The following is a 27,766-nucleotide window of genomic DNA, read 5'->3' on the forward strand; positions in this document are numbered from 1 at the left end:
TCACTTGTAACACTAATAACTTGAGCAGGGAGAAGGCTGGCTCGGTGAATGGAATGCACTTCACTGCACATCTTGGCTTAGCTAGAAATCGGAAACAGATGGTCCTTGCGGCTGGCTTCCCACTCGGGCCCGCTCAGTGCCAGCCTGTGGTCGTTGGCTGGTTGCTGCTGGCACTGTGTGACTTGAACATAGTAGGACAGTGGCAAAAGAAATCAAATCTTTTTCATTGAGCAGCAAACTGTAATGAAATTTGACAGATCTGACATTCTATACCCAACATCTAGTTAGAATATATTAACCTTTTAGTTTTCTTGAGCTCCTCTCCTACAAGTTATGAATCTACTTATTAGAGTTTTGCAGTGGCTCCAGAGATGGCAGGAAAGCGATATATTCTGGATGCCCTCTAATGTCAGAACTAAAATAAATATTTCAAATAGTAAAAGAAATTCAGGGCTTACAACTCTTCCCAAATGCTAATACAAAAAAAAAAAAGAAAAAAGAAAAAAAAAAGAAAAAGAAAAGAAAAGAAAAGAAAAGAAAAGAAAAAGCCAGCAATAGAAACAATGGTTAGTGAGTTTTGATAATATTTCATTCTAGGAAGGAAAAAAAAATTAATAGTAAGGTGAGATCCCACCCTTGCTTTTCAATAAGCATATTTTCTGGGTAGATTCTGTATCCCTGTCTCCTTGGGGCAATGTTAGCTTTGATCCTGCCACATCAAAACTGAGTTTGGGTTTTTGGTTAACGTTTTTTTTTAATTCTATGAATTTGCATTTTGTTAGATTTTTTAGATTTTTCCCAGGCAGAAGTCCTCCTTTCCCTTAGGAGGCTCCTCCCAGGTATGAGCATTATGCTCCATAATGCTCGTTTGCCAGGTTAGCTCCTAGTTAGCTCTTTTCCAGAGGCCGAGGCGGCTTCCCTGAGGCTCCGAGTCAGCAAAGTGCACGCTCCTCAAGACTGCTACCTGCCCCGGGAGAACAGCGCGGTGAAGTGTTACCTTGATTACACAACAGATTAGGAAATAGCTGTTTATATTTAAAATTAAAAAATAAATCTGTTTTATGTTCTTTTACATTTTGGGTTGATAGAGAAGAATTTTTATTTAAATTTTTTTAAATGTTTGTATGTGTCATTCCTTCCTCTTCACTCCTTTCATCTGTTCCTCCTGTTTCTTTCAGACATGAAGTCACAGCACTGCATCTGATGTCAGTGTGTCTCCATATTGACAGATCGTTCTGTCAGAAACAGGATCTTGATGCTTGTTTCAGATGAGGCAAAAAGGGGATACAGATGGCAAGAGGAAAATCAGAGGAGTGAGAGGGGAGCAGGGAGAAATGCACAACTGAGAGCTATGGGGAAAAATGCAGAGTCCAAAGAAAACTTTCCTGCTGAGGGGTAAGGACTGCTTTCCCTGGGTTCAGCAAGATCATACGAAACGCGGGTCACATTGGATACCCGGCAAAACCTCTAACCGTTGCACTTGTTTTGGCTCGGGAATCCTTGAAGGTGTAGGAGCAGTGATCACATGCTGCTTCTCTCCTTGTTTACGCCTTCAGCCACAGCAGATCCTCTTGATTGAAGCCAGGATTATAGGATTTCCAAAAGCTAGAACACACACTCGTTGTCAGCAACTTTGCATAAGTTCAGAGGCTGTCCAAAAATCAGCTGCCTGCTCTCATGTGGCACTTGAACTAATTGTCACTGTTCGAGATAAGGAAATCCTCTTCGTAATTCATCTAGGCTGGGGCTTCCCAAGGAAAATGCCTCCCAAATTAGGAGCAGATCTAAAATCATACTATTACAGTCTGCCGAAAAGGATCTAAGCAATTGCAACCAAAGAAATAGGGAAAAAAAAGAGAGTATAGAAAGGGTTAATAAGCAATAAATACCATGCAATTAACAGATAATCTAGTAAAAAGTACTCAGATCCTAAAGATGTGTCTAGCGCTGGGAGCTACAGGCACTTCTGCCGAGCTTCTTTTACCAATGTGAATAGGAGAAGCCAACATTTGGAGAAACTGCCCGCTATGCCAACATTTCTAATGCTCTCATGCATTCAGTTTCCAGTAGACTGTAAAATGCCAGCTTGATATAGTCATCCGAATTAATATACTTTATTAGCCTTTTTTAGCATTCATTCCTGCTTTCCTACACTTGATAGCAACAATGACCTCACCAGAATGCACTGCAGAGGGGAGATACGCTCGCGCTGCCTGTGCTGCGGCAGGTAACTCTGCTCAACAATTAAGCAAATTATTTTTGGACAGTTGGCCGCTTCTCCAGGAGGAAGTCAGAAAGCAACTGGCAAGTACTTCACTTCGTTGCTTGAGGCCTAATGCTGTCGGAAAACAAATCTCTTCTTCTGTAGCCCACAAACACATACACCTAACTTATTTCCAATTTGAAATATCACTCACACATTGCAAGCATTTTTATTTCACAGCTGCCTCTGTACAAACGTCTATGCAGCACGGAGGCTTTTTCTCTCTTTGGAACAGATCTGGTTTAGAAGCAAACATCTTTGTGGCTTATTAGTCTTTGGAAGGCATCGTTTTGTCCTCGTACCATTCACAGGGAGTGTTGTGCAGAATGCTGATTGACAAGAGTTAAATTCAAAACATGTAGCCATTTTCTGGTGTGTGGTTTTTTTTCTGATTGAAGGAAAACTACTTAGATGTTTGTTTCCAAAACGGCATCTGTCAGCAATCAAAGGGGAAAAATTGCATAAAACAAATGCAATTGTTTGGAGTAGCATTTCCTGGATCATGTTAAATGCTTGATTTGCTCCCCATTATGCTCACCAAATAATTTTATTTTCCACAATAATTGCAATATTTAACATGTTGTATTTAATCTTGTTTTAATGCTATTAACAACAGCCGCTTATGAAAGGAATAATTGCTCTACGGGTAAGAGCCCACCATCCCCAGCATCAGAAAGAACAATGGCAAAGTTAACTGCACCTAATTGTTCTGAATTTAAAACACTGTTAACCAACAGTGCTCATCATTTCTTTGCACTTAACTCCTATACTGTCAGGAAGGAAATGTTTTCGTGCTTCTGTCATTCATAAATTGAAAACTGTATGCTCATCTAAAAATTATTTATTTATCCAGAGTGTTTATAATTAATATTCTGAAGTAAAATCATATATTGGCATAGGAAGACCTAAGTACTCTCAAAGCAGTGGTTAATACAGCAATCAAGGCAAAGTTTGCCAGCAGATCTGTAACTGCATCAGGTAACAGAAATCCACGTAGACATGAGCAGTGATTTATCAGAACTTGACTGGATGGACATACAGCACAACTGGCTCTGAAATACTAAATAAATAATAAGTAGGGTGGGTGAGTTGTTTGGTTTGAGATGCAGGAGCAAAGAGAGCAGCATAAAATTGAATCTGACACTGGTTCAAGGGCTGATTGTTACTTAATCATTTTACCTTATATTTTGCATGGTTATTTTGAGGGGGGGTTTTAGTGAGCAGCAAGCAGCAGAAAGACCAGGTAGCATTAGTGGGCCTGAAGTAACAGCAGACGATAAATGCTTTGGCTGGCCACTGCAAGGACAGCTCCTGGCACGGTGTCCGTTTTTTCCTGGGCTCTGACGAAAGCTTAACACTTGCCATGCTAGGCAGGCTCCTTCCCGTAAACAGGAGTGATATTGTACCTGCTATCCAGACCAGAAAAGCAAATTGGGATGCTAAGCAGCTGCGTAGATCATGCACGAACATGTTTTTTGCGCAGTCCAAATATATCGTTAAAGCTGGGGCGGAAACACAGACTAACCCTTGAATGTTACATCAGCAGTTCGGGTTTATCCTAAATCATTTGCTTATCATCTCGCACATCACAGAAACCTAAAGGTATTACTGAAGCTGAATGAAAGTTAGTTCTGTGCTGTACTGAATGACGGTTTTGTAATCTATACAGCCTGGATTTATATTTTGCTGTAGCCAAATAGTTAAACAATTGTTAGTACACAAAACAATCAAATGGAGAACTGTGTGCCCACGAGCTGCCTTTTCTGATGCAAACAGGAATGGATATTGTTTAAAATAGAGTGGATATTTTTAATACATTTTCCTCTTGTATCCGAATGATGAAAAGATTTGCAGAGTGTAGCTCTTTTTGACTGAGCGAGTTGTATCAGTCATAGCTCAATAGACCTAAGAAATATTCCTGGCAAGAGTCTGTTTGCCAGTTCAGAAGTTCATTTTTAGAGCACTTGAGGGAAGGAACCACTGCACAGAGTGAAGTGCCCTATTCTTCAGTGGTGGTGGTCATAGCTGAACAACCGTCGCTCGGTGTGATGAAACGGGGGATTTGAACGGAGGGCATTCATCGCCTGTTTGATACTCAGCTGTCATAAAAGTAATACAACTGTGGGCTTCGCCGTGCACCAGAGGAAGTGGGAAACAGACGTGGTAAAATATGTGATTATCTTTTACTTCGTTTTCCAAGAAAGGATTTTAATCCTGAACATTACCAGGATTTCTCAACTTTTCAAAACTGTTTTGGAGTTGCCTGTTTCCAAGCTATCTGTCACTTCCTCCTGTGAACGTTGGATGTGGGGAACGCTGATGCCAGGAGAACTTTTGCAGGAGGGAGAGACAAACCTCTGTGAGCCCTTGGCACTTATTACCAAATGATATTAGAAGTATAACATTAAAAACAAGTTTTAGAAACACAGTAGCAAAACTATATTAAAAAAAAAAGACAAGAAGGGAATTGTTTAGTTCTAAGGAGCACTTTAGCCATTTGAGCCTTCATATGAAAAATCATTCATTTAAACAAGAAGGTCTGATATCTAAATCTAAAATCAAGAAGGGACAAAGAGCCAAAACTTTAATGTCTCCCTTATTTTAAAAAAAAAAAAAGAAAGAAAGAAAGAAAGAGCATTTGATTCCTTCAGAAAGCTTCTGCCTCTGAAAGGAAAAATAAACTTAAGCAGTTTATACTTTTGTTTTTGCCTTTCACTGCTTAAATCATTACATCCATAGATATTAAAGAAAGAAAAAAAGAAAAGAAAGAAAGGAAGAAAGAAAGGAAGAGAAAGAGAAAGAAAAAAGAAAGAAAAACACTCAGTCTCCTTTTCTTTTGCTCAGTCTTTTTTTTTCTTTTTTCTTTTTTTTTTTTTTTTTTTTTGCCCGGTCACGTACATGAGAAAAGTAGCTGCGATAAACAGATACTGAATCAGACTGAAAGTCTTAAAAAAAAAAAAAAAACCAAAACATTGCATGATAGTCTCTAAGCAGTTCCATCTGTCAAGCAGAAATTTTAGGCTAATAGCCTGTGGCGATCTCCCTCCGCAGTCCACTACCTGCCTTTGTCCTATTAAATCTCTTTATTCTTCTTAAAAAAGAAAAAGAGGAAAGGAAAGAAAAACCTTGCAGACCAAAATCATCTGAGTGATGAAGCCCTAATTTTGACCGCCTCTCTTTGATGTTGAGCAGTGGGTTCTTATTTAAAAAAAAAAAAAAGGAGTGAGTGAGAGAGAGAGAGGGAGAGGGGGAGAGAGAGAGAGAGAGAGGAGAAGACAGTGCTAGGAGCAGATGACTTTTCATCTCCACTTCACCTTGCCACTGGGTCTGTGAGAGATTGGTTCATTGTCAAGGAGATTTTTTTTTTTACCCATGATTCCATATGGTATGGACCGGGCTACATGTTGCCCAACATGCCAGTGCAAATGTTTTCTCAATTAGGTGTCTTATCTCCCGTGAGTTAGCATCAGATGAAGCTTGCTGACAGCATAATGGCAGGGAAAACCTCCGACGGCTCCATCAAATGGCAGCTCTGCTACGACATCTCGGCCAGAACTTGGTGGATGGTGAGTTGGCAGCAGGGCTGCTTTTTTTTTTCTCCCTTTTCTACTTTCCCTCCCTCTTTGACAAAATGTCCCAGACCTCACATTTATCAAATTAACATTTGATTTTTTTCACACTCTTCACTAGAGCAGCCGCACACTTGTCCCACTTGTACGCGCTCCCCTGTGTAACAAGAGACGGTTAATGTGCACTGCAGCTTCCGCGGGGAAGCTTTTTCAATTCTCCTTAAGGGAAAAAAAAGTATGCAAAGAGTAGTTTGAAAAAGCCTTGTGCACAGTAACTTGTCTCAGTCAGTCGCCTAATGCTCAGTTTGTTTTACTTTATCTGCTGCTTTCAAGCGCCCGTGTGTGTGCGTGTGTGCGTGTGTGTGTGCGTGTGTGTGCGTGTGTGTGTGCATTTTTCACCATACAGTATTTTCTAAGGAGGGAGGTGGAAAGTTCAATAGAGTACAAAGCAAGTTGATTACTGTAAAAGTCTGGAGCGGTGTCTTAGTGTCGTGGTGTAAAATCATCACGTGTGAGAGAAGCGTGTTTTGCAAGGTACTGCCTTTCATCGGAGACCCCGATCTAACTTTTCCCTCCGTTTGTTTGTGTTAGAACAGGTTACCGGGCTATTATGATCTGGAGCCATGTGTTACAGATCCCACATAATCTGGCTCTAGCTGCTTTTGGGTGCAATTAAAGTTTCAATAAAGTTCCAACGTGCTCCGTAGAACGAGTTAACTAGCATGTCATGGTCAGTCGGGCCAGACAACCTTTGACATCTTGAATCTATAAGAGGTATAGTGAGTTGGGAGGATGCACAATAGCCCATTGTAGCAGAAGATGCAAGTCCTGTTGTGAGGAAGAGAGTCCTCAAATCATTACTGCCCTCGTTAGCGTGTTGTCCGTTAGGGATTAATTCGTTAGCAGTGCATTTTTAGTTTTCTGTAATTATTATTCTTGTGGCAAGCGTGAATTCTTCCAGTGAGAGGAAAAGTTTGCTGCCAGGACAATGCATGTATTATCCGCTCCTAACTGGACCGTGAACCTCAGCTCGTTTCACATAGATATCAGTTAAAAAAGGACTGGCGAGTGGAATTACAAAACACGGCATGATCGGTTTCATTGTACGATACGCTGAACCGAGGCGGGGGGCTCCCTCCCCCTCGCCGCCCTGGACCAATTTTGGTATCATTTGGAAAGTTTAAGACCTCTGAGGACTTGAAAGACTTTTAAAAGTGAGATCCGGAAGGTTTTTATTCTGCAGCTTGGTGGTGGCCATTGTGTGCATCATGTGGCTTGTATTTAAAGGTGTTTGGGCTTTGGGGGTTTTTTAGTTTTGTTTTGTCTGAACTCTTAATTTTTTAACCGTCTATTAGAGGTTTACCAGCGGTTGCCAGTGAAATGTAACGTGCAGCTTTCGGTTAGTGGGAATAGGGGAAGGCTAACCACTTTTCTTACAGTACTGATTTTCCAATTAGACTTTCTGCCAGGGGAAGTTGGAGGGGGAAGGGGTATTTGCATGCACATAAACTGTTGACTATTCATGTGACTTTTTTTAGCTTGTTAAACCCCTGTAAATAAGTCTATTGATTCTTAGTTATCATTTTCAAAGCACGGTTTTAAGCTGGCATTTTTTAACTGCACTATTTATATCATGCTGTGGTTTTACCTTATTCTAAGTCATTTGTGTATTTTATTACCACTCCTCTTTTATTGTCTATCGTCTGCTTTTATGATGGGGTATGTCAGTGCTTATTATTTAATAAGTATCCTCAAACATTATTAGACAGCTATTATCACCCTCTAGAAAGTATCCTAGGAAGTTTCATTTCGGTCACATGTATTTCACAGATGTTTTAGTACTGTGAATATATATGTAAAAATGCTGGAAACATTTAGTAATGCACTTGCCTAAAAATAAACAGTTTTATAACCACACATGCTGTTGTTTAGATTAAACATTGCAGAAAGTTCTCCTTAAACTCGAACGTCACACCATTTATTTTCTAAGAGAACAAAAAACCCACTAAAATAGCCTTTTTTGTAGAAGTTGTGCTACATGAAAGAGATGTTATTTTTAACTGAAATGAATAATTCAAGATCTTTACAATAGATGTGTTAATTGCAAATAATTTTCATACAAAGTTTCAATTATTGATGGAGTAATAAGCAGCAATTTTATACAGTCTATGAGTCTGAAATGCAAAACAAAAAGTAGATATGTATTTTTTTTACCCCCAAATCTCATCACATTTGCCACATTCTTTCAATCAAAAGTAAGCTACAGAGCAGATTTTAATGTTTTAAAGACAAATAAAGCTTTTAAAATTACCTCATGCATCGTCTGGCTGCACAAAATCTCAGCTGCATAGTGCTAAACTTCGGTTTGGTACTGCCAGCATACAAAGAGATGAGTGAATACCCCTTGCACCCATATGGACTCAGCTGCCAGCACTGTGATATGCAATTTTGCTTTTTAATGAATCGTAAACAATTTGTGTGTCAAATGAGTGAGTTTGTTTTCTTTCTGGAGCAGGTTCTAAATCAGTTTTAAGCTATAGCTGTGTACTGTACGGGAGTATTATGCCCAAATTTAAAGGTTCTGTGTCATTTTGATGAAAAGACCTGTTATAATGAAAGAAACGGCTTTATAAAAGGCTGGGTGTAGTAATCTCTCTTTCTTTCTCTCTCTCTCTCTCTCTCTCTCTGTCTCTCAACCTCACACTCTCCCTCTTTCACTCCAGTCTATAGTATGTTTATAGCTAGCTAGCTGGAGATAATGGAGATTGGGCGATTGCATGATTAGGAAAATGAATGGATTTTATCGTGGGGTAAAGCAGCTTGCATGTTTGAAAGGTGGCTTTAAACTGCAGACTTCTAATTTTGACCTTATTTTCTTTCATAAATAATCTGCATTAATGCTGCTTTAATTCATTTTTCTCCATCGCAGCTAGTTTTTCTCTCTAGCCATCTGATGGAATGGCTAATATATTTTATCTTACTTGCCAAAATAGCAAAAGGTCAAAGTAAAAGAAAAATGCTATTTGTCTTTCTTTTAGCCAGTTATAAATGTTTCAAACTGTTTCAGCAGAACCCAGAGGATTTGTACATTTTAACAATAATTCCATTTGTCACCACGGTTTATAAGGAGTCTTTTACAAAGCTAATCTGTTTTTCTCATGCTTCAAATGTGTATATCCAGAAATAGTTATTATTTTGGCTGTATCCTAATGTGACATTTTAGGTGAAAACTTCCAAAAAATACTGTGAATTTGCATAAGAAGGAATTCTTTATTTTTATGTGTGTATATACATTAGCAAACGCTTTCATCAGTAGAGCAGCCTGAAGATATCATACGAATTAGTTTTTTGGAAAAATGATCATTATTTTCTAGTCACTGGCACGTTTTATTTAAATTTGATGCTGTCATAGAGACAGTAAAGGGTTAGTCATACAAAAGTTTCAGTACTCTGTCCTGCATTTGTATCAAATATGTGCAGCTGTGCTACTTTTATAAACATTTATTTCAAGTTGATTATTTTTTTTAATTATTTGCTCTAGCAAACCAATATGATGTGATTATTATATATGTTTCATAAGGGATTGTCTGCAAAATTCCTTTGCGCAGGGTTATTGAAATACATGCGTAGCGAAAGTATATATTGGAGAAAAATTCTCAATGGCAGTACAAAAATAAGGACCCTGGGCCAAATTCTGCCCTCCGTTTACACTGGCATCAGCCTGGAGTCACTGCATTAAGAGAGGTGGAGCGAGTCCAGATTTACTTACCTGTGGCTGAGAGCAAACTTTGACCCATAATTTGAGGACCTCAGTCCAAACAGTTTTGAAACACAAACTGTTTTCCATTGCAAAATATCTGAAGAAAAAAAGCTTCATTAATAAATAAGAAGCCCTTTCAAATGACTCCCTGTATGAATTAACATGCAGACTGCTGTTATTGAATGCGACAGTTAAAACAGATCTTTCAGTCATTTTCCAAAATAATTGTTTTCTTTTTTTATTATTCAACTATTAATCCATATTTCAGTGTATGCACCTTTGTTTTCTTTAGGTGCCACGAGTAAAGTGATAGTTTAGTAAAGATGCTGGGATTAGACTTGATATGTTCATTTTGTTACTTTAAATGTTTTTATCAGTTTGTTACTGAAGCTCTTGGTAAATACTTTCCTTTCCCACCTCTGTGCTCCATTTTTTCAAATGGATAGCTGAAATTGCTCAGGTAATTTCGGTAGTAGAAGAAATGAAAATTTCAAACTGTTAGTAGCATTTACTCAATTAATAATTAATAGAATCCTCACCATAAATCTCGCTGCAACTGAGATTAAAAGCAGTGGTGCATTTAATAAACATTTTATTTAATTTCATCATACGGGAAGCTAATTGTTGCTATTGCCGCTAAAAAAGTCTAGAAACATGAAACACAAAATTAGTATTTCTTATTTAAATCACTGAGCATATCCGTGCATGTATGCGTATACGTGTATTCTCATCCAAGTGTGTCGTGATGATTCCCACATGCTGCTGCTGTTGTACATGGCTTTACTGATTTGTGCTTTCTGTACATCAAAAAACTTACCTGTATTTATAATTATCCTTGACCTGCCTTTATAAAAATAACAAAGTGTGAACAAAGTAATATTGCCGCATGGATTTTCTTAGTTTTATAAAGCAACGCCAGATATTCGAATACTGCTCAGCTGCTGTAGAAATGTTGTTATTAAAATTATCCCTTCCCTGTGAGAGTTTCTAAATTCCCTGTGTAACTTAAACACGCGTATACAGGGCATCATTACATGCGCTTCTGCTACGGTACAGCATCCTCCTTTTCTGCAAGCGTCCTCCTTTTGCCTGCAAGCATTTGTCCTGCTTGTTTTCTGTTCTCTTGCCTTCACCTGTCCTGAATATTGCCATGAATGTTTCTAATTTAAAGCCCAAGGAGTCGGTGGCTGATTAGAAGACAGGAAATTGGAGGATTAAACTGTCTGGTTGAACTTCCTTTACTTATCAGTACTGTGTAACTTACACTGGATTATAAATTCAATGGGACAATTCCTACAATGTATTGCTACTTCTGTTTTCTTCATTTTTATTTTTCTATAAAAGTCTAAAAAGCAAGGAAAATGGGTAGTTTGTGGCTACACACCAATATTTTTTACAACACCGAAATGCTGTCAGTTTAATTTAAATTTGGATAAATGTCTTTAGATATGAGAGCTCATTCAATCTTAAACTATGTAGGTTTATAATCTATATTTTAAATTAAGTTCATTATGTAAACAACCAAGCAACAGATACTTTCGGGGAGGGGGCGGGAAATGACATCATGTTGGTAAGAGGAGAAAGCACCACGTTAACCCTTGTTCAACCCACCTCGCCTCGGAAACGCTCGGGTTTGCTGCAGCAGGACGGGGTGGCCGTAGGCACCCTGAGGAGGGGACGGTGAGAAAAGCCAGCGCCTCTGACACGCTGTGTTCGGAGCCCTGGTGCCGTCTTCTGGGCCGGGAACGGCTCAGGCCGGGTGGGACGTCCGTGCGCGGAGCTCGCCGGCGAGACGGACGTCGTGTAGATGAGCTCTCGAACCGCGGGCAGGACGAAGAAGAGCATTGCTTTGTACCCTTAAGGGCGACCTCATTCTCTCTGTTGGTACCCATAAATTATTTCCAGAGCTCATCGTGGCCCTTGGTTATGAAGTCATTGCGACGGTTGAGAAAAGCAAGTGGCAGTAGGGTCAGGAGGGCCTGTCTTGCGGAGGATAAATACAAGGGCCTCAAAACTGAATCTGTCCTCTACCTAAGGCTTGTCTGTGCTACCACTCGCCGTTCCCAATCCTTTTAATTTTACACGCTGTAATCAGCACTGAATTGAGATCTGAAGGTGCCAATAGTATGGTGAACACTAGACCATGCAAGGAAGAGGGGGAAAAAAAATACGCACTGCCTGATAGGTCTGACACCTTGATCTGAATCCAAAGGCTGTAAGACTAGTCGTATGCTTGAGCTTAAGCACCAGGACTGGATATTTAAATTGATTGGGATGCTTGTGATGATTTCCAGCACCGTGATCCTGGTACCTCAGGCAAGACCAGCACCAGTACGGGGGGTAACCGAAAATGGAGATGGAAATAAGGAGTATTCTGAAAGGTTTTGCTGATAAACTCCAAATGGTACCCATAAGAACAAAACACTCTGAAACTTTTTATAAGTACGGAGGTAAATATCTGCTTTCTCTGCCTCTGTATGAAGGGAAAAAGGTAATGTTTTTGGTTTATCAAGAGGTTCCCCGAGTTTTAATGCCAGCGTGGAAAGACTCTCAGCGTACTGCTGGGAGCATGCTGCACTTCTCTGCCTCGGCTCCCTGCTCTGTAGGATGTGGTCACTGGCACTGATTAATAGTTAAAGATGATTTTAGGATGAATCAAGTTGTTTCTTTGTTGATTTTGAAGACAAATATGCTAGTTTATCATATCATGATTTCGCTTGGTAATATCTTTGATTGCCACTTCCATTGATTTCACTAGGAACATCTCTTAAGCAAGTACTGCAGGATTTGCCCAGTAATAATTACAGAACTCCTTTGAAATGCTGAAGCTCTTTGTACCTGTACATACACACAACTGATACATGCAGGCAAAAAGCAGAGGCCCTGCCACACGCCCAACAAGTCTGACTGATCTCAGAGCAGCAGGAGCAGGGCTGGATGAGGTGCCTTTGGGGTAGGCACTGTACAAGCCCGCAACAGCCCTTTTGCACAAAGATTTTTGGATTTTTATTCACTGTAATAAAGATCGCTGGATCTATTTCCCATATAAGAGATTACTGAAAAGTGGTTTTCAGTAAACTAGCTATCGCTGAAACAGAGGAAATAGATGTATTGACTAATGAAGTGAGATTCAAAATATTTGGCCTGTATAAGCATGTCTGTTGTTCTTTGGGGTTTTTTGTTTTTTGTTTTTTTCAGAAGGCTGTGAAACGTAAAGTTAGCAATACAACTAGACACGGGTGGGAGTGTTGGATAGTACAGATGGCACTATAAGCTTGTAGACTTTTACTACCAATAATTGCAATGCCCTTGCTTTCAAAGGAGCGCACGTTGCCCTTGATGTACGCAAACAGCCATATTAATTTCACAACCCAATTGGAATTGCATACATGGATTAAGGTTGTCAATAGGAGCAATGCGGAAATTGAGAGCAGCGCATGACTTCTCTACTTTAAACATGGCTAACTCAAAAGACACAGGCTGTACGTGGCCACTAGCAGAGATTTACTGAGTAAATTAAAGGGGAAGTTTTTGTTTGTTTTTTTAATCCAGAATTCAGCTGAGCTGGAGAAAATGGACCAGATTCTGCACAGAAATATGCTGCCATTCAGAAAGGATCATCTTTACTAGTGCAGCAGAAATTGAAAGTAGAGCATGGCCTTATGCTTTGTGTAAAGGAAATATGAAGAGTATTGCAAATGTGACCCGAATTAACTTTTTATGTCCTACACGAAAGGAGAAAAACTGTCCCATTTGATTGCTCATTCAGCTTGCTTTTATGTTTACTCTCAGGAACAGATAGAAACAGCCGGCATGTGCACTTCTGTTTGCCACTAGTATTTTTTTTTACCAGAAATTTTCTTTTGCGATGCTATCTGAAAGGATAAGTTAAGGAAAATATGTGAAACTTGGGTTATTTAGGGCAGTGGCTTAAAGGTGAATCACCAAGGTTTTTAGATCAGCAAAGCAGAACATGTTTGCAAGGGCCATAAGCAGACATCAATAAAACTCAAATTTACTCACAAACTGCTGCCAGTAAGGACTTGCCGTTTATATAATATACATATAAGCATTGCAATTGGACTTGTTGCTTCCTCTCCTTTTATCTTGATTTCCTAAGGAAATAAGCCTTAAAAGATCGTGTTTTCTGTCTGCCACGTGCAATGAAGGAGACTGTAGCTTGAGACATCACACCCAAGGAATCCCCTCGTGTTCAAAAACCAAAGAATAATCCTTAAACAATTTCCTAGAAGATAGTAACTTTCCTATGGATTTTGACCATCTCACCTGATTTTACAGTATATAACTTTTACACTGTAGAGGCATGTAGAGTTGTTAAAAATCTCTGGAGAAGAGCTCTGTCTCTCTATGGCCACTTTTTTAGATCCTTCCTACATTTCTGTGGACAGCCATCCTTTTCATTCATGCTGAAGTTTTCTAGGATTCTGCTGCAGAGAAACAGGGGAAATTCCTTCCATGGAAGTATGTGGGCAGGTAGGAGGAGGACTTAGGCCTAAAATAGTGGGAATTCTTTGGTGAAGGCCTGGCTCCTGGCCGGCAATGACATTTGCTATTTCTAATATCAGTTTGTGCTGGGAAGAGTAAGTCCAAAGGACAGAAGGAAAAAGACCTCCCAAAGCATGGGAATTCAGCACAGCTGCTGCAAGGAGGGAGGGAGGAAGGGACTGATATGCAAATCCATTTTCAGGCATTATGAAGAACAGTGGCCAAGAGATCACACCTGAGTAAAGGCAGTGACTCAGAAGATCTTTTTTCTCTCTCTCCTTCAAATCTCTCTTTGGAGTTGTTTCTTTTTCTTTACTTAAAATCCAATTCAGTAACATATGGACTAGCAACTGCTGTGGTCCTGCAGTAACTGGACCACTGCACAGACAAATAACTTGGGTTTATTTTCCTTTCCTTAAATGCACAAGGCGTGGTTTGAATTGCAGATTAGTAGTGCATTTGCCCAAACTCTTCTGCACTGAGGCAACTTCATAGCAGGAAGCCAAAGAGCCATAAGATGATAGCAACGGCTGAATAAAACGAGGCCCTCCGCCAGCTCCATGAGCTGTCTCCCATGGCCAGTAGTGCAACCACTTTTGATTGCACCTGCCTAGTTCCACAATTTCAGGGAATATTCTGGGTGACTCTGCTGTGAACTCTGATGAAAGCTGAGAAAAGGACAAGGAGGAAAGAGAGGGAGTCAGGCTTACAAAGTGCCCCTGAAGAGTCCAATGCTCCATGCAGCCTTGAATCCTGGTGTCTCCCGCTGGATCTGCAGTTTGGGCAGTCTGTGGTTTCACAGCACGTTATCCTTGCCAGCAACATGACCTTGCGGTATTTTCACTTTCTCTCCCTTTTCTCTACCTCTTATCAGGTGTTTCCATCTTTCTGGTACAGTCCACCTTTTCTTTAGTTGTCCTGCCCCACCTGGGGTTTGGCCTATGATCATGCAACTGATCCTGCTTAAAAAGTAGGAACTTCACAACAGCAGTGTGCAGAGAGGTGCTGGGGAGGAGCGCCCGGCCTTCGCTGTGGGACACTAAAACGTTCACCTGATCAAGGAGTGCCTTGTGCTGCTGCAGATGACTGGCTGCCTAGGACCAGAGATCAGTGGGCTGGGAATTTTTATTTTCCCTTGAGATGGGAAAAGGAACTGGAGATGAAATCACTGGAAGTTGTACCCTGAAAAACAGATTCTGTGAGAGGAGGCCTCCTGGAAGAGGAGGCATAAACAGACTGATAAGGGTAGAATGACAGAGCTGCAGAGTTTTGAGGCTCGTGACAATTTCAATTTGATGCAAACATCTGTTCAGGTACTTAGGACTGAAATAATCGAACACCTGCCCTGCCATGTATGTGTTCCTGCTTGCAAATGCCTTGTTCTAAGGAGATTTCGGGGTGTACGCTCCGGGACGGTGGGCATGAGCAAGGCACAGCACTATTATTTGTGCACTGTAGGTGTTTGCACCTGCAGAATGCAGGTGCCTGCTTATGTGTACGCTCTTGCAAGGAGATGAGCAATGTGTTTTCCTTGATTTCTGTAGAGGTCTGCCAAACCTATCACTCTAACTTCTTTATGTCTTACCTTCCCTATCCATGGAGCGGAGTAAGAAAACTTGTTTAGCTCAGAAAGGGTGTTAGATGTTAATTAATGGGTTTTCAACATTATCTGAAGAAAGATGCTGTAACTGTAATATGTTATTTTATGAAAAAGAGTTACTTATGAATATAAGCTTTTGCAGAATTAAAGAAGCTAAAGACGGGAAAGACCTAATAGGTTGTGCAGTCTTTCCATCTACCAGCAGTCTCTGCTTTTACTGTTTATTTGTTGCTGATTTTTATTTGCCTTTAAGCCAAACACTATGGGTTACTCATATAGCATATGCTTCTTCACTCTGAACACAAGTAAAAGCAATGTGCAGTGATTAATCACTGACTTCTCTCTCTCAAAATCTAGATAATAATATAATAAACCTTGACTGAGGGAGCCTGAAGTGCTGCGTATGCTTACACTGTGTATGGCTAAAGAGACGTCTGTGTCTTTCCAGCCTTTTGTGTGCCACTGCTCCATATTAAGTGGGAGTATGGTAAATTCAGCGGATTACCGGGTTTCCATTAAAAATTAAATGTACAATTTTTTAGATGAATTTTTCACATATGCTTGTGGGCAAACAATTTTTGATTAGTTGTTGACATATAGTACACACAGTGTGTGCGTGTGTGTGTGTGTGCACATGTATATTTACATGCACGCTATATAAATAAAATACAGACAGTAATGTAGTGTTAGTAAAGTCCACTGATAGTCATTAATTTGGTGAGTCTTATATAGGATGAAAAGAATGATCTCAGACGGAATAATTTTTGTTTTCGCTGCATCGCATTAAGACTTACCCATCCAATGAGCAGCACCCGAGCGCACAGGCAAGTGCAGCTCGTCCAGGCTCGCCGCTCGCTGCATCCGAGTCCTGGAGGAAGCCGCTCTCCCTGCCCGGCCTTGGGGGAGGCGGCGCGATGCCTTTCCGACAGCGACCGGCGGTGGCCTGTGCCGGTGGATCTGCATCTGTGGAAGCAACTTTCTCAGTTTGATTTTAATTAGAAACCAGGTGGTGAAACTGGGCAAAAGCTTTGTAAAGATCTGAAATGTCTGAAGAGGAACGGCTTGAAAAACACTGTATTAGTCATGAGGCAGGGAAGGAAGAATGTTGTCATGATTTGAAAGTAACATTGTTCAGTAAACGAAGATGTGTGAACTACTTGCTAAACTAAATTACTTTTGAGGTTTGGTGCACATTTGTGTAATTCTGTTCATTGAAGCTTTGAACAATTGGGAAGGGAAAAACAGAAAGATCTATCAGGAAAAAAATATTTGAATTGCTTGATGGTGGTGTTTATTTTATCTGTAGTGATTCAGCTGCCATTTTTCGTATTTGAATAATAAATACAGGCAGATAAATAAATACAAATAACATAGTGTAATTCTATTCTGTGAACTTTATTTTCTGGTGATCTAGTGAGGGTTTTACTTTTCCTCACACAAATGGAAGTTGTAGAGAAGTTTTAGGACACTGTCTCTCCTAAATTTTCTGCAGAGGCTGTTTCTCAATGACTGACCTTTTTCTAATGCAGGGATTTGCTGTGCAAAAGGGTAAATCTTGTGGTTTGAGTATCCCCTGTAGAATAACATTGAATAAGTGTAGCCATATACTTTTTATTGTATTATCTTGTGATTAATTTTTCTAAGAATTGGCAGGGAGGGTTGTTCTTTCCAGTCATGCTCTCAGCTCCTTTAATGCACCTCTGACATTTACTCATCTATCGGAGATCTTTACCTTTGTGCCATTATACTTGTTGCTGTCTTACTCAGTTAAGAAGTACAAATAGCCACAGCATTGCCAGCTGCAGTCCCAGGCTGGATCATTACTCCAGATTTGAGGTTAATCAACTGCAAATTCCATTAGCTTCATACAGAGTGAAAATAAAGAACAGACGGTCTCACATGTGAGCCAGAAGTCAGGTGCAGCGCAATACGGCTAGCCTTCAGGTAGAGGGGTTTTTCCTTTTGACTAACATCTCTGGGATGAGACCACAGGATCAGATCAAAAAAAAAAAAATTATGAAAGTTTTACAGACTCCCACCTTTTTTTTTTTTTCCTCTTCTTTCTACTTCCGATTACAAATGTTAGTTCTTCATATGATTCAGATGGGATTTTTACACTTTTTCTCTTGAGCACCATGCAAAGTCATTACTAAGAATTATATTCTAAGACATCTTATATTCTTCATCAACTTGTTGATCATACCAACATCTTGCTTTCTTGTTTAAGGGAGTACAGTGGTGAAGTTTTGGTGGGGGTTGCTGTTGGCTGCTGAAGACCCATTTACTAAGGTCTCGTTCTTGCAAATGCTGACATACATGTGCACCTTGTGAGCTCTGCCACTGATTTCAATAGGACTCACAATATCCAAGCTGAACACACAGGAAAGCAGTAGCAGGAACCAGGCCTAGACGCTTCCCTGCTGCTTTTATTCTGTGCATTGTCCACCCATCCGTCCCCCCCGCCAAATACTGCTTTCCTTGTCATTGGCTGTTTTCTTCTCATGAGTCTGTTCAGTAATACTCCTCATCTTTTTGCATGTAGTGCAAGCTGTCAATATCTCTTGAAATATTAAAAAGTAATCTGGCACCTGGAATTAAAATCCTGGGATTAAAACTGCTGTCGTCTGATAATAATACATCTGACGTATCTAGATTCTCTAAAACAAAAGCTCTGCTATTAAAACCAAAGAATTATAGGAGAGTTTGTGGCCAGAAGGTGAGAAGTTCTTGCACACTGATGGCACCGCAGTTTCCAGACTGCTTTCTGAAAATCTACCTTAGCTCAATATTTGCAACACGGAATGACTTTTGTGCGCTGTGGATTTTTCCTTTTCTTTGCATCTTTATCTATTCAAGCCATTTTGGTGAGGAGGGGAGGTGCTCGTGTGCATGTGTGTATCTCCCTATATACATATGTTAGATTATCACTGGCATGCCATTACAAAAGGTTAGGGAAAATATTGCTGCCAACAGAACTAAAGATTAAATAATCCAATCTCTGGGAACTGTAAACTAACAATCACTATCACAAATGGGCCCTTTCTAATCATAGTTTGTGGTGGAATGAAAGATGCAATTGTCTGGAATTGATGAATATGGGATCCATGCTGGCTCCGGGGTCAAAGGTCCCCGCATGCAAAGGTCCCTTTCTCTCTGGCACTGCTGCCTTTGTATAGCATAGCTTGGCAGCTATCTCTTTGCACTTCGGCTACCTGCCAATGCAGCTGGTACTGTGCAACTGTCTGGTACAGACTACAAAGCATCACTCAGCAACCAGCAGCTCCGCATGGGGCCCCTTTTCTAGGATGACAAAGAAAGATGGGCTATACATTCTGCCATCTATGCCCATTAAAAAGACTCTTAAATTGCATTACTACAAGTTATTGTTAATTATGTAGTAGTCACTGGATCTGTATGATCCTTTTAGGGGTTGATAATCTTTGCTGTATGCTGGCTGTATAAGTAATCAAGAGGGAAAATCATTATTTTGTTGCGTAAAAAGTAAGTACTAATGTGTAAGTTGCTCGTGCATAGCCATATGAATGAAACCTTCTTTTGAATTATGTACACCATAGGTTTGCAGCATATGCAGGAAATAAACTGATTGAACTAGACAAATTATTTCTGGAGTTGCGTCCTTATAGTTTCAACATTCGTGTTATAGTCAGGCTTGGGAAGTGTTTTTGTTGGTAAGCATTTATCCTGAAATGTTGCTGGTTGTTAAAATGTGCCTTGAGCTGCAACTGAGATGCAAGACAAAGTTGCTAGTTACATTAAAATAAATAATCTCATCTTAGAAATCATTAAATTAACCAGTGTTTAAATTATGGGATTCTGATAATGAAAGTGCCGTCACAGGGATATTGAAGCGATGCTGATTATCCTAAATACTTTTTTCCTCGGTAGTGCATTTTATCCCTGTCTTCAGAAATTGTTTGTAGAGCGTGCAATAGGAGGAAAATCTTTGTCCTTCTTAATGCTGAAGTCCCGATGGCATCCTGAGGAATGTCCAAGGTACTCGTTAGCCAGTTCAGATAGGTGAGGAACCCTATCAGAGCTAAATCCGCAGGCCTGATTCCCATGGATATTTTCCAATTCTTTTAAGTCTGTCGGTGTTAGCATAAAACTGGAATAACTCATTTGGTGCAAGTGAGATTGGATTCACCTTCAATAAGATGTATAGATGACTTATTGCATGGATCCAAGTTGCTTTCACTTAAATATCCTGGGCCAAATGCTTAGCTCCTGTCAGCTGGCGTAGCTCCACTGAAGTTAATGGAGACATACCAATTTACCCCTGCTGAATTTCTGGGCCTTGATTTTTTCCAAGATGTAAAGAAAAAGTCTGTAAACTTGATTATTCATGACTGTTTTTTCCCTTTCCTTTTTTCCTTCTTTTTCTGCACTATTTATGATCTTGCACATGCCTCCTGTAGAGCTGGCAGGCTTCCTAAGATGTACACCAAATTCTAGGAGGGAAACAACACCAGTTCTGTATAGTATCATTGCAAGAGCTAGTCTGTTGAACCACTTTTATTTCCTCTTTTGTTCAAATTGCAGAAAAATCTGAGAGACACGAGACACAATAGGAGGAGATGAGAACCTTCAGTCTTCAGTTTCTCTCTTTCCTCCTTGCGTCTAATATTCCATTTCTTGCCTTGTTCTGATATCGGCTATTTGAAATAGTTATATATAATTTAACATTATACGAAAGTATTGTCATATCAAACATAGTGAAATGGATTCCAAAAACACCATCTGGTATTTGGGAATGCACTGTGAGTTGGGAACGTGAGAAGAGATATTCTTTGCCACTTTGCTTGGGACCCAGCCATTAGCAGTGTAATTGCCAAGAAAAGGTGACAGGCTTCAGGCTTAATGCAAGTGGGGGTTTTTTTTCGCTTTCTCTTCCCCAGCCTATTAACTCTATGAGTCCTAAACTAGATGCAAAAGGCACTGTAAGGGCAACACAATTCCCCAAAACAATAGGCTCCCTTAAATTAAAAGGCAGGGCAGAAAATAAAAACAGTCACTGGGCTCCTATAAGAAGACTAGAGTAAGTGAGAGCAAAATAAGCTTGTTGAGAGGAGGAAAGAAATAAGACATGTATGCTTTAAAGCTGCAGTGTGCTGTACAGAATTGTTCTCTTAAGCAGTGGATTTGTAATGATTAGAGTTTTCCAAGCTTTATCCAAAAGCTTATTTCCAAGCCAACATTAGTTTCCTCTAATCCACTCAAAATTGCAAAACCCATATTGTGAAGGTCATCCATGACCACTCTAAACCTGTTTTATTTAATGTTATCTCACTTCTTCCTCTGTATCTCCATCTATCCCTTTAAGGAAGGGGGAAAAGGAGAGAGAGTTTAATAAATTAAAATCTCAGATTGATTTCTGTGGGAATATTATTCTGATGTGTAAGAACCCAAAGGGCATGCACAGTGCAGTTTATATAGCCTCATGTTGCTCTCCTGTATGCTACAACTGGCAGGTGTAACTCTAACAAGTTTTGCCAATATTTCTCACCTGAGAACCAGATCAAACATGAGGGAAGTAAAAAATCGGAGGTATTTGAACAAGGATCAAAGTCTCCGTAGTACATGCAAGAAGGCAAATAAAATTTGCAGCAGAGGATGAAAACAAGCTAAAACCACAGAAATGTTTTAATCTTCACTGATTTCCATCTAACATTTGAAATACAGCCTTATATTAATTCTGAACTTAAAAAAGGGCCACATTGATTTGTTTCGGTGTGTCAGAAACTGCGATGCTACAATAGATTTGCTATTAAATTACACAAAATAAAATGATTTCTGGTGGGTGTATCTAATGCTTGCCAAATTAGATGAAATGAAAGCTAACCCTCTTAGTCTAGCTGTTGTTTTTAAATATTTATGTCTTTAACAGACATTTGTGTGTGCCATGAGGGGGACTAGAAACTACTTTGCTATCAGTCAGTTTATGTAGACATGCAAAATTCTTATAATCGCAGTACCAGACTCGCATGAAGCGTTCGTCAGCACAAGTTCTTTCAATTTATTTTAAACGAGCTTGCCGATTCACCACACTGCCGTTTTGGCTCCTACTACTTATTTATTTACTGTGATTGCATTTTGCTGTAAATGAGTTCAGTATGCAAAATTTAGCCTGCAAGGTGTAGTGCAGATTTTCAGCAAGGAGTGCAGACGGGCGGTGCAGCAAAGGTGGTGGCAGTCCTGCGGGTGCCAAGTTGCCGGAGGGACTGCGGAGCTGCGAGCCCAGGGCTTCCCCTGGGCGCCGGTGACCGGCCCTGGCAAAGCTCTGCCCTTCTCCGGTGCCTCGCAGCCTCGTGGAGCCAGGCCTCGCCGCGCGCCGGGCTGCGGAAAACAGTCAAACGTCCCCAAAGCATCTTTTTGTTCATTTAAAGGAGCTTGGAGGTGGGTCTTAATTTTACCCCAGCACTGCTCGACTTGCAGCACTGTTTTCTCTGTAAAAGGCAGCGATGGTTTCTGGTTTGTCCCTCCTTTAGTACTGAGTTTATTGGTTTGAGGTTTGTCAATCTGGGAAGTCACTGGTGCATTTGGTGTGCTAAAGCTTCCTAATTAATAACCCAACTTGGACAGCACGGAAGAAAGATAAAGTTCTCGCTTATACCTTGCAAAAACAAATATACTAACTCTTCTCAGGCAAAATCACTCTGCAGCGGAAATACCAGACTGCTCTGGCTCCTGTTCAGCACCTGCTGCTGGAGCAACGCTGGCTGCGGGAGCGCGGGGCGCCTGGGACGCTGGGCGCGGGAAGCGCGGGTCGCACGCGGGGTATAGGGACGGCGCGTGTGCAGGAAGCACGGCCGCTCCGTCCGGGGACAGAGCAAGCAGCCACGTGTGGGATCCCCGACTGCCCCACAGCAAATCCAGAGACACAAACACACATTTTGCGATAGAGTTTCTGAAGGGGCACATTCTTCTGTGAAAATCTCTATAAAAGAGACAGAGTGCATCAATACGAACGGAAGGTAATAGTACTTTTTGCATTGCAGTTCTTCCTGCAACAGAACTTGCAGTTTCGCTCCTTTACAACTGTGCTTTTCTCTGACCTTTCCCTGTGGAATTAAGTAAAGTTTCCAAAATATATTTTATTTAGTGGTTTTAATCAACAGCTACAGTAACAAAGAATCTCCACCTTCGTTTGGTAAATCGATATTGCTGCGTGTGTCTGAAGCCTCTGCCGAGCAGCCCCAGCCCCTGTGAGCCCCGAGGTGCTGCCGTGACTGCTGGCAGCAGCACTGGGCCGGGCTCGGGTCAGCGCGGTGCCGGCCCCTTCCTGGGCCGCGGGTGCCAGCGCCGGCAGCGGGCAGCTCTTCCACCCCGGCAAGGAGCCGCGGCGGCGGCAGCGTGGGACCGTGGGTCTCCCTAGTCCGCCTGTCCCTCCTGCCGGGCGGCACCGTCCCCTTTCCCTCCCAGGCTGTGGCCGTGTCAGCCGGGGGGTTGTTTTGCTCTCCGGTGACACGATGACAAACTGCAAATGAATAATCAAAAGTCCTTAGAATTAAAATGATGACAATATTGTTAGTTGCTCCCCCCACCTCGGCTCCCGCGCCGCTCTCCCGTTTTCCCTCTCCTCCCGTTTCGATGGCAGGCAGAAAATGCAGATGCCACGGCAGCGGAAGATATTTTTAAGCAGGAGCATCTGGCTCCTTGGCAGACTCCACAGGCAGTTGGTTTGGTTGTTTTGGAGTTGCCTCTGGGTCTGTCACATGTTTTGGCATCTGACTGATTGTCTGGGCTGCCTCGGCTTATTGGACATATTTTTTCTTTGACTCACCTTTGATTCCGAATCGTCTCTTTATTTTCATCCGCCAGCGAGCAACAACTTGAGCCGAGCCGGTGCTTGTTTACGCAGAAGCGGCCGCGGCCGCTCTCAGCGCGCGGCTCGCGCGTGGCAAACCTTGGGCAAAGCCCCGTTTTCGCTCGGGAAACCTTTCCCCCGAACAGCGCGGGGCGGCAGCGGCTGGCGTCACCGCGACCCGCCGAGCCGGCGCGGGGATTTTGCGGCCGCCCGCCGGGACACGGCGGCTGTCGGGAACAGGTGGGCTCACCGCGGGGAGCAGCCGCCAAAGCCCCGCCACGAGTTCTGCCGGGGCTTTTTTAGGTGGCTAAACTAAATCTAATTAAACTGAGGCATGCTTAAATAAGCTTCATTTAGCGTGCACATTGTATAGCTTCGCTATTAATAATGGCAGCTCTTCCTTTTATTATTAGCACTATCATTTTCCGATCCTTCCTGGTAGCCCTAGGGGTGTCAGAGGGCCGGGGAGAGCTTTCTGTTCCTAAAATGCTGGTTTGCAACCGTCCTGTGAACTAGTCCTTGCTGTGCTCAGGAGGCACCGCGGACACCCAGAGAGGAGATGTAAATCTGTGCTTTCAAGCTAAAACGAGACCATGCTCCATAGAGAAATTGTTTTCCTTTTAAGGAGAGGGCAAAAACAAGGGAGAAAAAATGATGATTTCAAAATGCATTTGTAGTTTTTTGCAGGTAACCTCGTAAAAAATTGGTTTTTTACTAATCTGATGTAAAGAAGGCATCATTTAACTTTTGTGTTGTTTGGGGGGGGGGGGTTCTTAATTAAACCAAATCAAACCCATCCAGAAAAACAATAGGGAAAATCATACTATGAAATTCTAAAATAAAAGCTCCCAGTATGTATTTTTATTGACGTTAAAGTATTGCTTAAAACTGAAAGCTCATTTCTCACTGGCCTATCATTTTTGCCCCTGTCGAGTACATATTTGGAAGCCCTATGTATATTGTCGCTGTAAATAATAAGGATATCAGAGAAGAGGAAATTGGCAGACTTATAAAATGAAGGTATTTGTGCCCAGGGCAAGACGTTAACGTTATGGGCAGCTAAGCTACATATTTGTCTCGGTGAACTCGCATTGTCTTCCAACCACACGTATGTAGTGTGTAACGGCGAAATAGCTCCAGAGTTCGTCGCCCAGGCACTTGGAGTTCACCAACACTGAGAAAGATGACTAGAAATATTTAAAAATGTAAGGGAGAAACTACATTTGCGGTTACTTTTTTGTGTGTGGAAAGGAAAAAGTGTTTTGAGCCTTAATGCCTAAACCTGTCACTGAAAGTAGAAGGAGCAGGCAGAAAAACACATGTATGTGAACATTCACACACACTTGCCTGCAAACATGCAAACACACCTTGCATAACACTTCTCTAACCATCTTATCCCGCGTGTTGTCAAGACTGATCCTGGGAAAAGCCCTGCACCCCCAAAACTGTACAAACTTACAATATTAGTAAGCATTTGCCATGAACACAGAATGGCATACAAATTACAGTGCGTTTCTAGCTCTCCTGCCTGCAAAAACACACTGCAAGTACTGTATGCATGCATTTTGAAATCTGAAAAAGAATACAACACCAAGCTAAGCAAAAAATCCAGTCTGCACTGTGTTTTTAACAGTCATCTCGGTATTCGAGGGAATCTGCACCATGAATTTTGAATACATGGGATTAGTGATATCATGAAGAGGAATCCCAAAGGACCTATCTCCACCAAGTAACGAATCTTGTAAAAGGGATTCACAATAAATCCTTTCATAGGCCTTGGCACTTGGATGTAATTCCATAGATTCCCTGTTACGTTTTCCTATGAGAAAAAAAAAAAACAGATCCTTTTGGGCTTTTGCTTCTGTGAGTTGGTTTTGTGATACGAAAGCACCATATGGGTGCTTTCACCTTTGTTTTTCAGCACCTGCAGTGTTTGGCAGATATTCTGCAAAGCAGAAGCAGCAGCACAAAACACAATATTATTGGGAGAGGGAGATGCGATTCTGAACTATCTGTCCTCCTGGGGCAAGCAAATAGCGGCAAGCAGCTACTCTGCTGTGCCAGCTGGTCCTGCGGGACAGTGTGGTTACACTCACTGATTTTTAGAGCAGCCTTGTTCGTCCTACTCTAAGTCTTCGCAGCCTCTTCCAAGGGGGAAGCTCAGTTTTGAAGGGCCTCTGCCTCAGCAATAAGAGTCCGAGATCGAAGTATGTGTACGAGGCTTATGACATTCAGGCACGTTGCAGTTAAAGTGAGGGGGCTTTTCTGTCCTGCCAGTGATCAATTAGCAGAAAAATAGGTAAGTTGCTGGGCGCATGGTGATACTATTTAAAAGCCGTTGAACCTTTTAATACTGTGGAAGTCATGCAGTCACGGCAGCTGGACAGACATGCTGCTTAAGGAAACAGCGAGGCACTCTTTGACGTTTCTGACTTGGTCCGTTAGCTTCTGGCAAGTCACGTCAAAATGCATTTCAGACCAGGGTAACTGACTGTATTTCTCATCTTATTATTCAACAAAATCCTCAGTCAAAATCAAAGTGTTCCAACAAATCCTTACCTATCTGGTGTTCAGTATTGCACTTTTTAGGCTTCAGAATAAGTCCATCTGTCTTGCTGTGTCCTTCTCTGAGGTCTGTTTTACAGCAATAATGTTTTTGGGGTCTCTGCAAGGCTGACTGAAGGAAGACTTCACAACATCTAGTGGCAAATACCAAAGTGAGCCACCCCTGCTTGGCAGGGAAGCACAATCTTCGGTGTACCGACAGCGAAAAAGGGGTTAACTGATTTGTCCAAGATTGAACGCTAGCCTGTACCAGGTCAAGACTCAGACTCCATCACCACCTGAACCCTTCTGTAGACCTTTAAACATCTGCAAAGTGGTCGTGCAAGATAAATGATGATCCTGACTTCTTTTCCTGCCTTGCCAAAGTCCTTCTTGCCCTAACTTCAGTGATTTGAGAGAGGTGGCTCTTTTATCTTTCTAGCTGAACGAGGAAAAAGGTCCATCTGCTTCCCTCAGCTCAAATGAGTAGTGAGGGAAAATATAAACCTCTTTAGAAATCATTTCTCATCAGGACACAAAGAGCTGGATAAGGTCAGAATTAGGACTGAACATTATCCCGTATAAATCCCCTGGAAGCCGTGGGCAGTTATGCTGCTGTCACCAACAGGCTTTGAGCATCTTGATGCTGTTTCCACCGTTAGAAGTGGCACTATCTGTGCTGAGGTGAAAAGAGAGTCTGAGTTTTGTAAACCATTTTTCCACTTTCAGTTGAAAGGTGCTACTCTTCGTGATCAGACTTTCAAAAACAGGGACAGGGCTTGGCCACAGTTGAGATGGATTTAGTCTCCCAGAAAAGTTGTTTTCTCTGCTGCCATCTGACACAGGTGGAATTAGTGCCAATGTAGGGAGTGTAAATTACAGCCAATGTGATGTGGAATATCTTGTGCATGAACCTATGTAGCTGTGTAATTGCTTGGCATGTCTCTGGCCCTTCGCTTGTCCCAAGTGATAGGTATGTGAATGGTTTATACGAATAATAATTCTGAAACTTACAGCCAGCTATTTTCCTCCCTCCATTACCCTGCTGGAAAAGATTTCACAGCAGTTTGCGTTCACCGCAGAAGCCTGCGAAAGAGGTGAGGTTAATCCGAACTTTGGCTGTCAGTCTCCTCTCCCAGCCGAGGCTCTTTGGAGTTGGGTTTGGGTGTTCACAACACTAGAACTTCCCTCACATTTTAAATGAATTAAGAGTTGTGAGAGAGAGAAAATAATGGCTTAAGACTTGGATCATCTAGAATCCAAACTGATTCATGCAAACAGATCCAAGGACCAAAAATAAAATAAAAAAAAAAAAAAGGAAATCACATATGAACCAGGAATAATGCTTCCCACCTCTCAAAGATCCCACAGAAATGTGTAAAATTGAAAGGGCAAACCATGGTATAAATTCCACTCCCCTGTTCTGGAGCCAGGATCAGTGATATACTGAGGTTATGGCAATGAATCCTAGAGATTCACTACAGAGGATATCAAGAAATATCAGGTACTTTGTGCATTAAGGTTAACAGGACATTTAAATATGCCTCTAAAACAAAAAATAAAGTTTAGCAACAAAATGTGAGGATGAATACACTCTCCTGATGCACTGCACACTCACTTCTAGAGCATTAATCACTTTTTCTCTCCCTTCTTCATGAAATGTTTTCCTTTACCCCTTAGTCTTTTGATACCAAACTCT

General features: G+C 41.4%; 1 protein-coding gene and 1 long non-coding RNA gene across 6 annotated transcripts in view; one reads left to right on the forward strand and one right to left on the reverse strand.

The window, feature by feature from the left end:
* Positions 1-610: 610 nt before the first annotated feature.
* LOC112991482 (uncharacterized) lies at positions 611-8,238 on the reverse strand. The gene is made up of 2 exons (XR_003261307.2): positions 8,144-8,238; positions 611-1,819 (listed from the first exon to the last, which is right to left on the reverse strand). It is a non-coding gene; the product is annotated as an uncharacterized LOC112991482 (long non-coding RNA).
* Positions 5,719-27,766, forward strand: part of NFIA (nuclear factor I A) — a 347,808-nt gene continuing 325,760 nt past the window's right edge. For 3 of the 5 annotated variants that reach the window (XM_064516273.1, XM_064516282.1, XM_064516276.1), the window contains exon 1: positions 5,740-5,829. In XM_064516273.1, coding sequence (XP_064372343.1) covers positions 5,755-5,829 — 75 coding nt within the window. In that variant the 5' untranslated portion in view covers positions 5,740-5,754. Of the gene's footprint in view, positions 5,830-27,766 lie in introns of all 5 variants that reach the window. The other 2 variants (XM_064516274.1, XM_064516278.1) reach the window with 1 other exon arrangement.

The sequence above is a fragment of the Dromaius novaehollandiae genome, chromosome 8 (genome assembly GCF_036370855.1).
Source record: "Dromaius novaehollandiae isolate bDroNov1 chromosome 8, bDroNov1.hap1, whole genome shotgun sequence".
NCBI classification, from domain to species: domain Eukaryota; kingdom Metazoa; phylum Chordata; class Aves; order Casuariiformes; family Dromaiidae; genus Dromaius; species Dromaius novaehollandiae.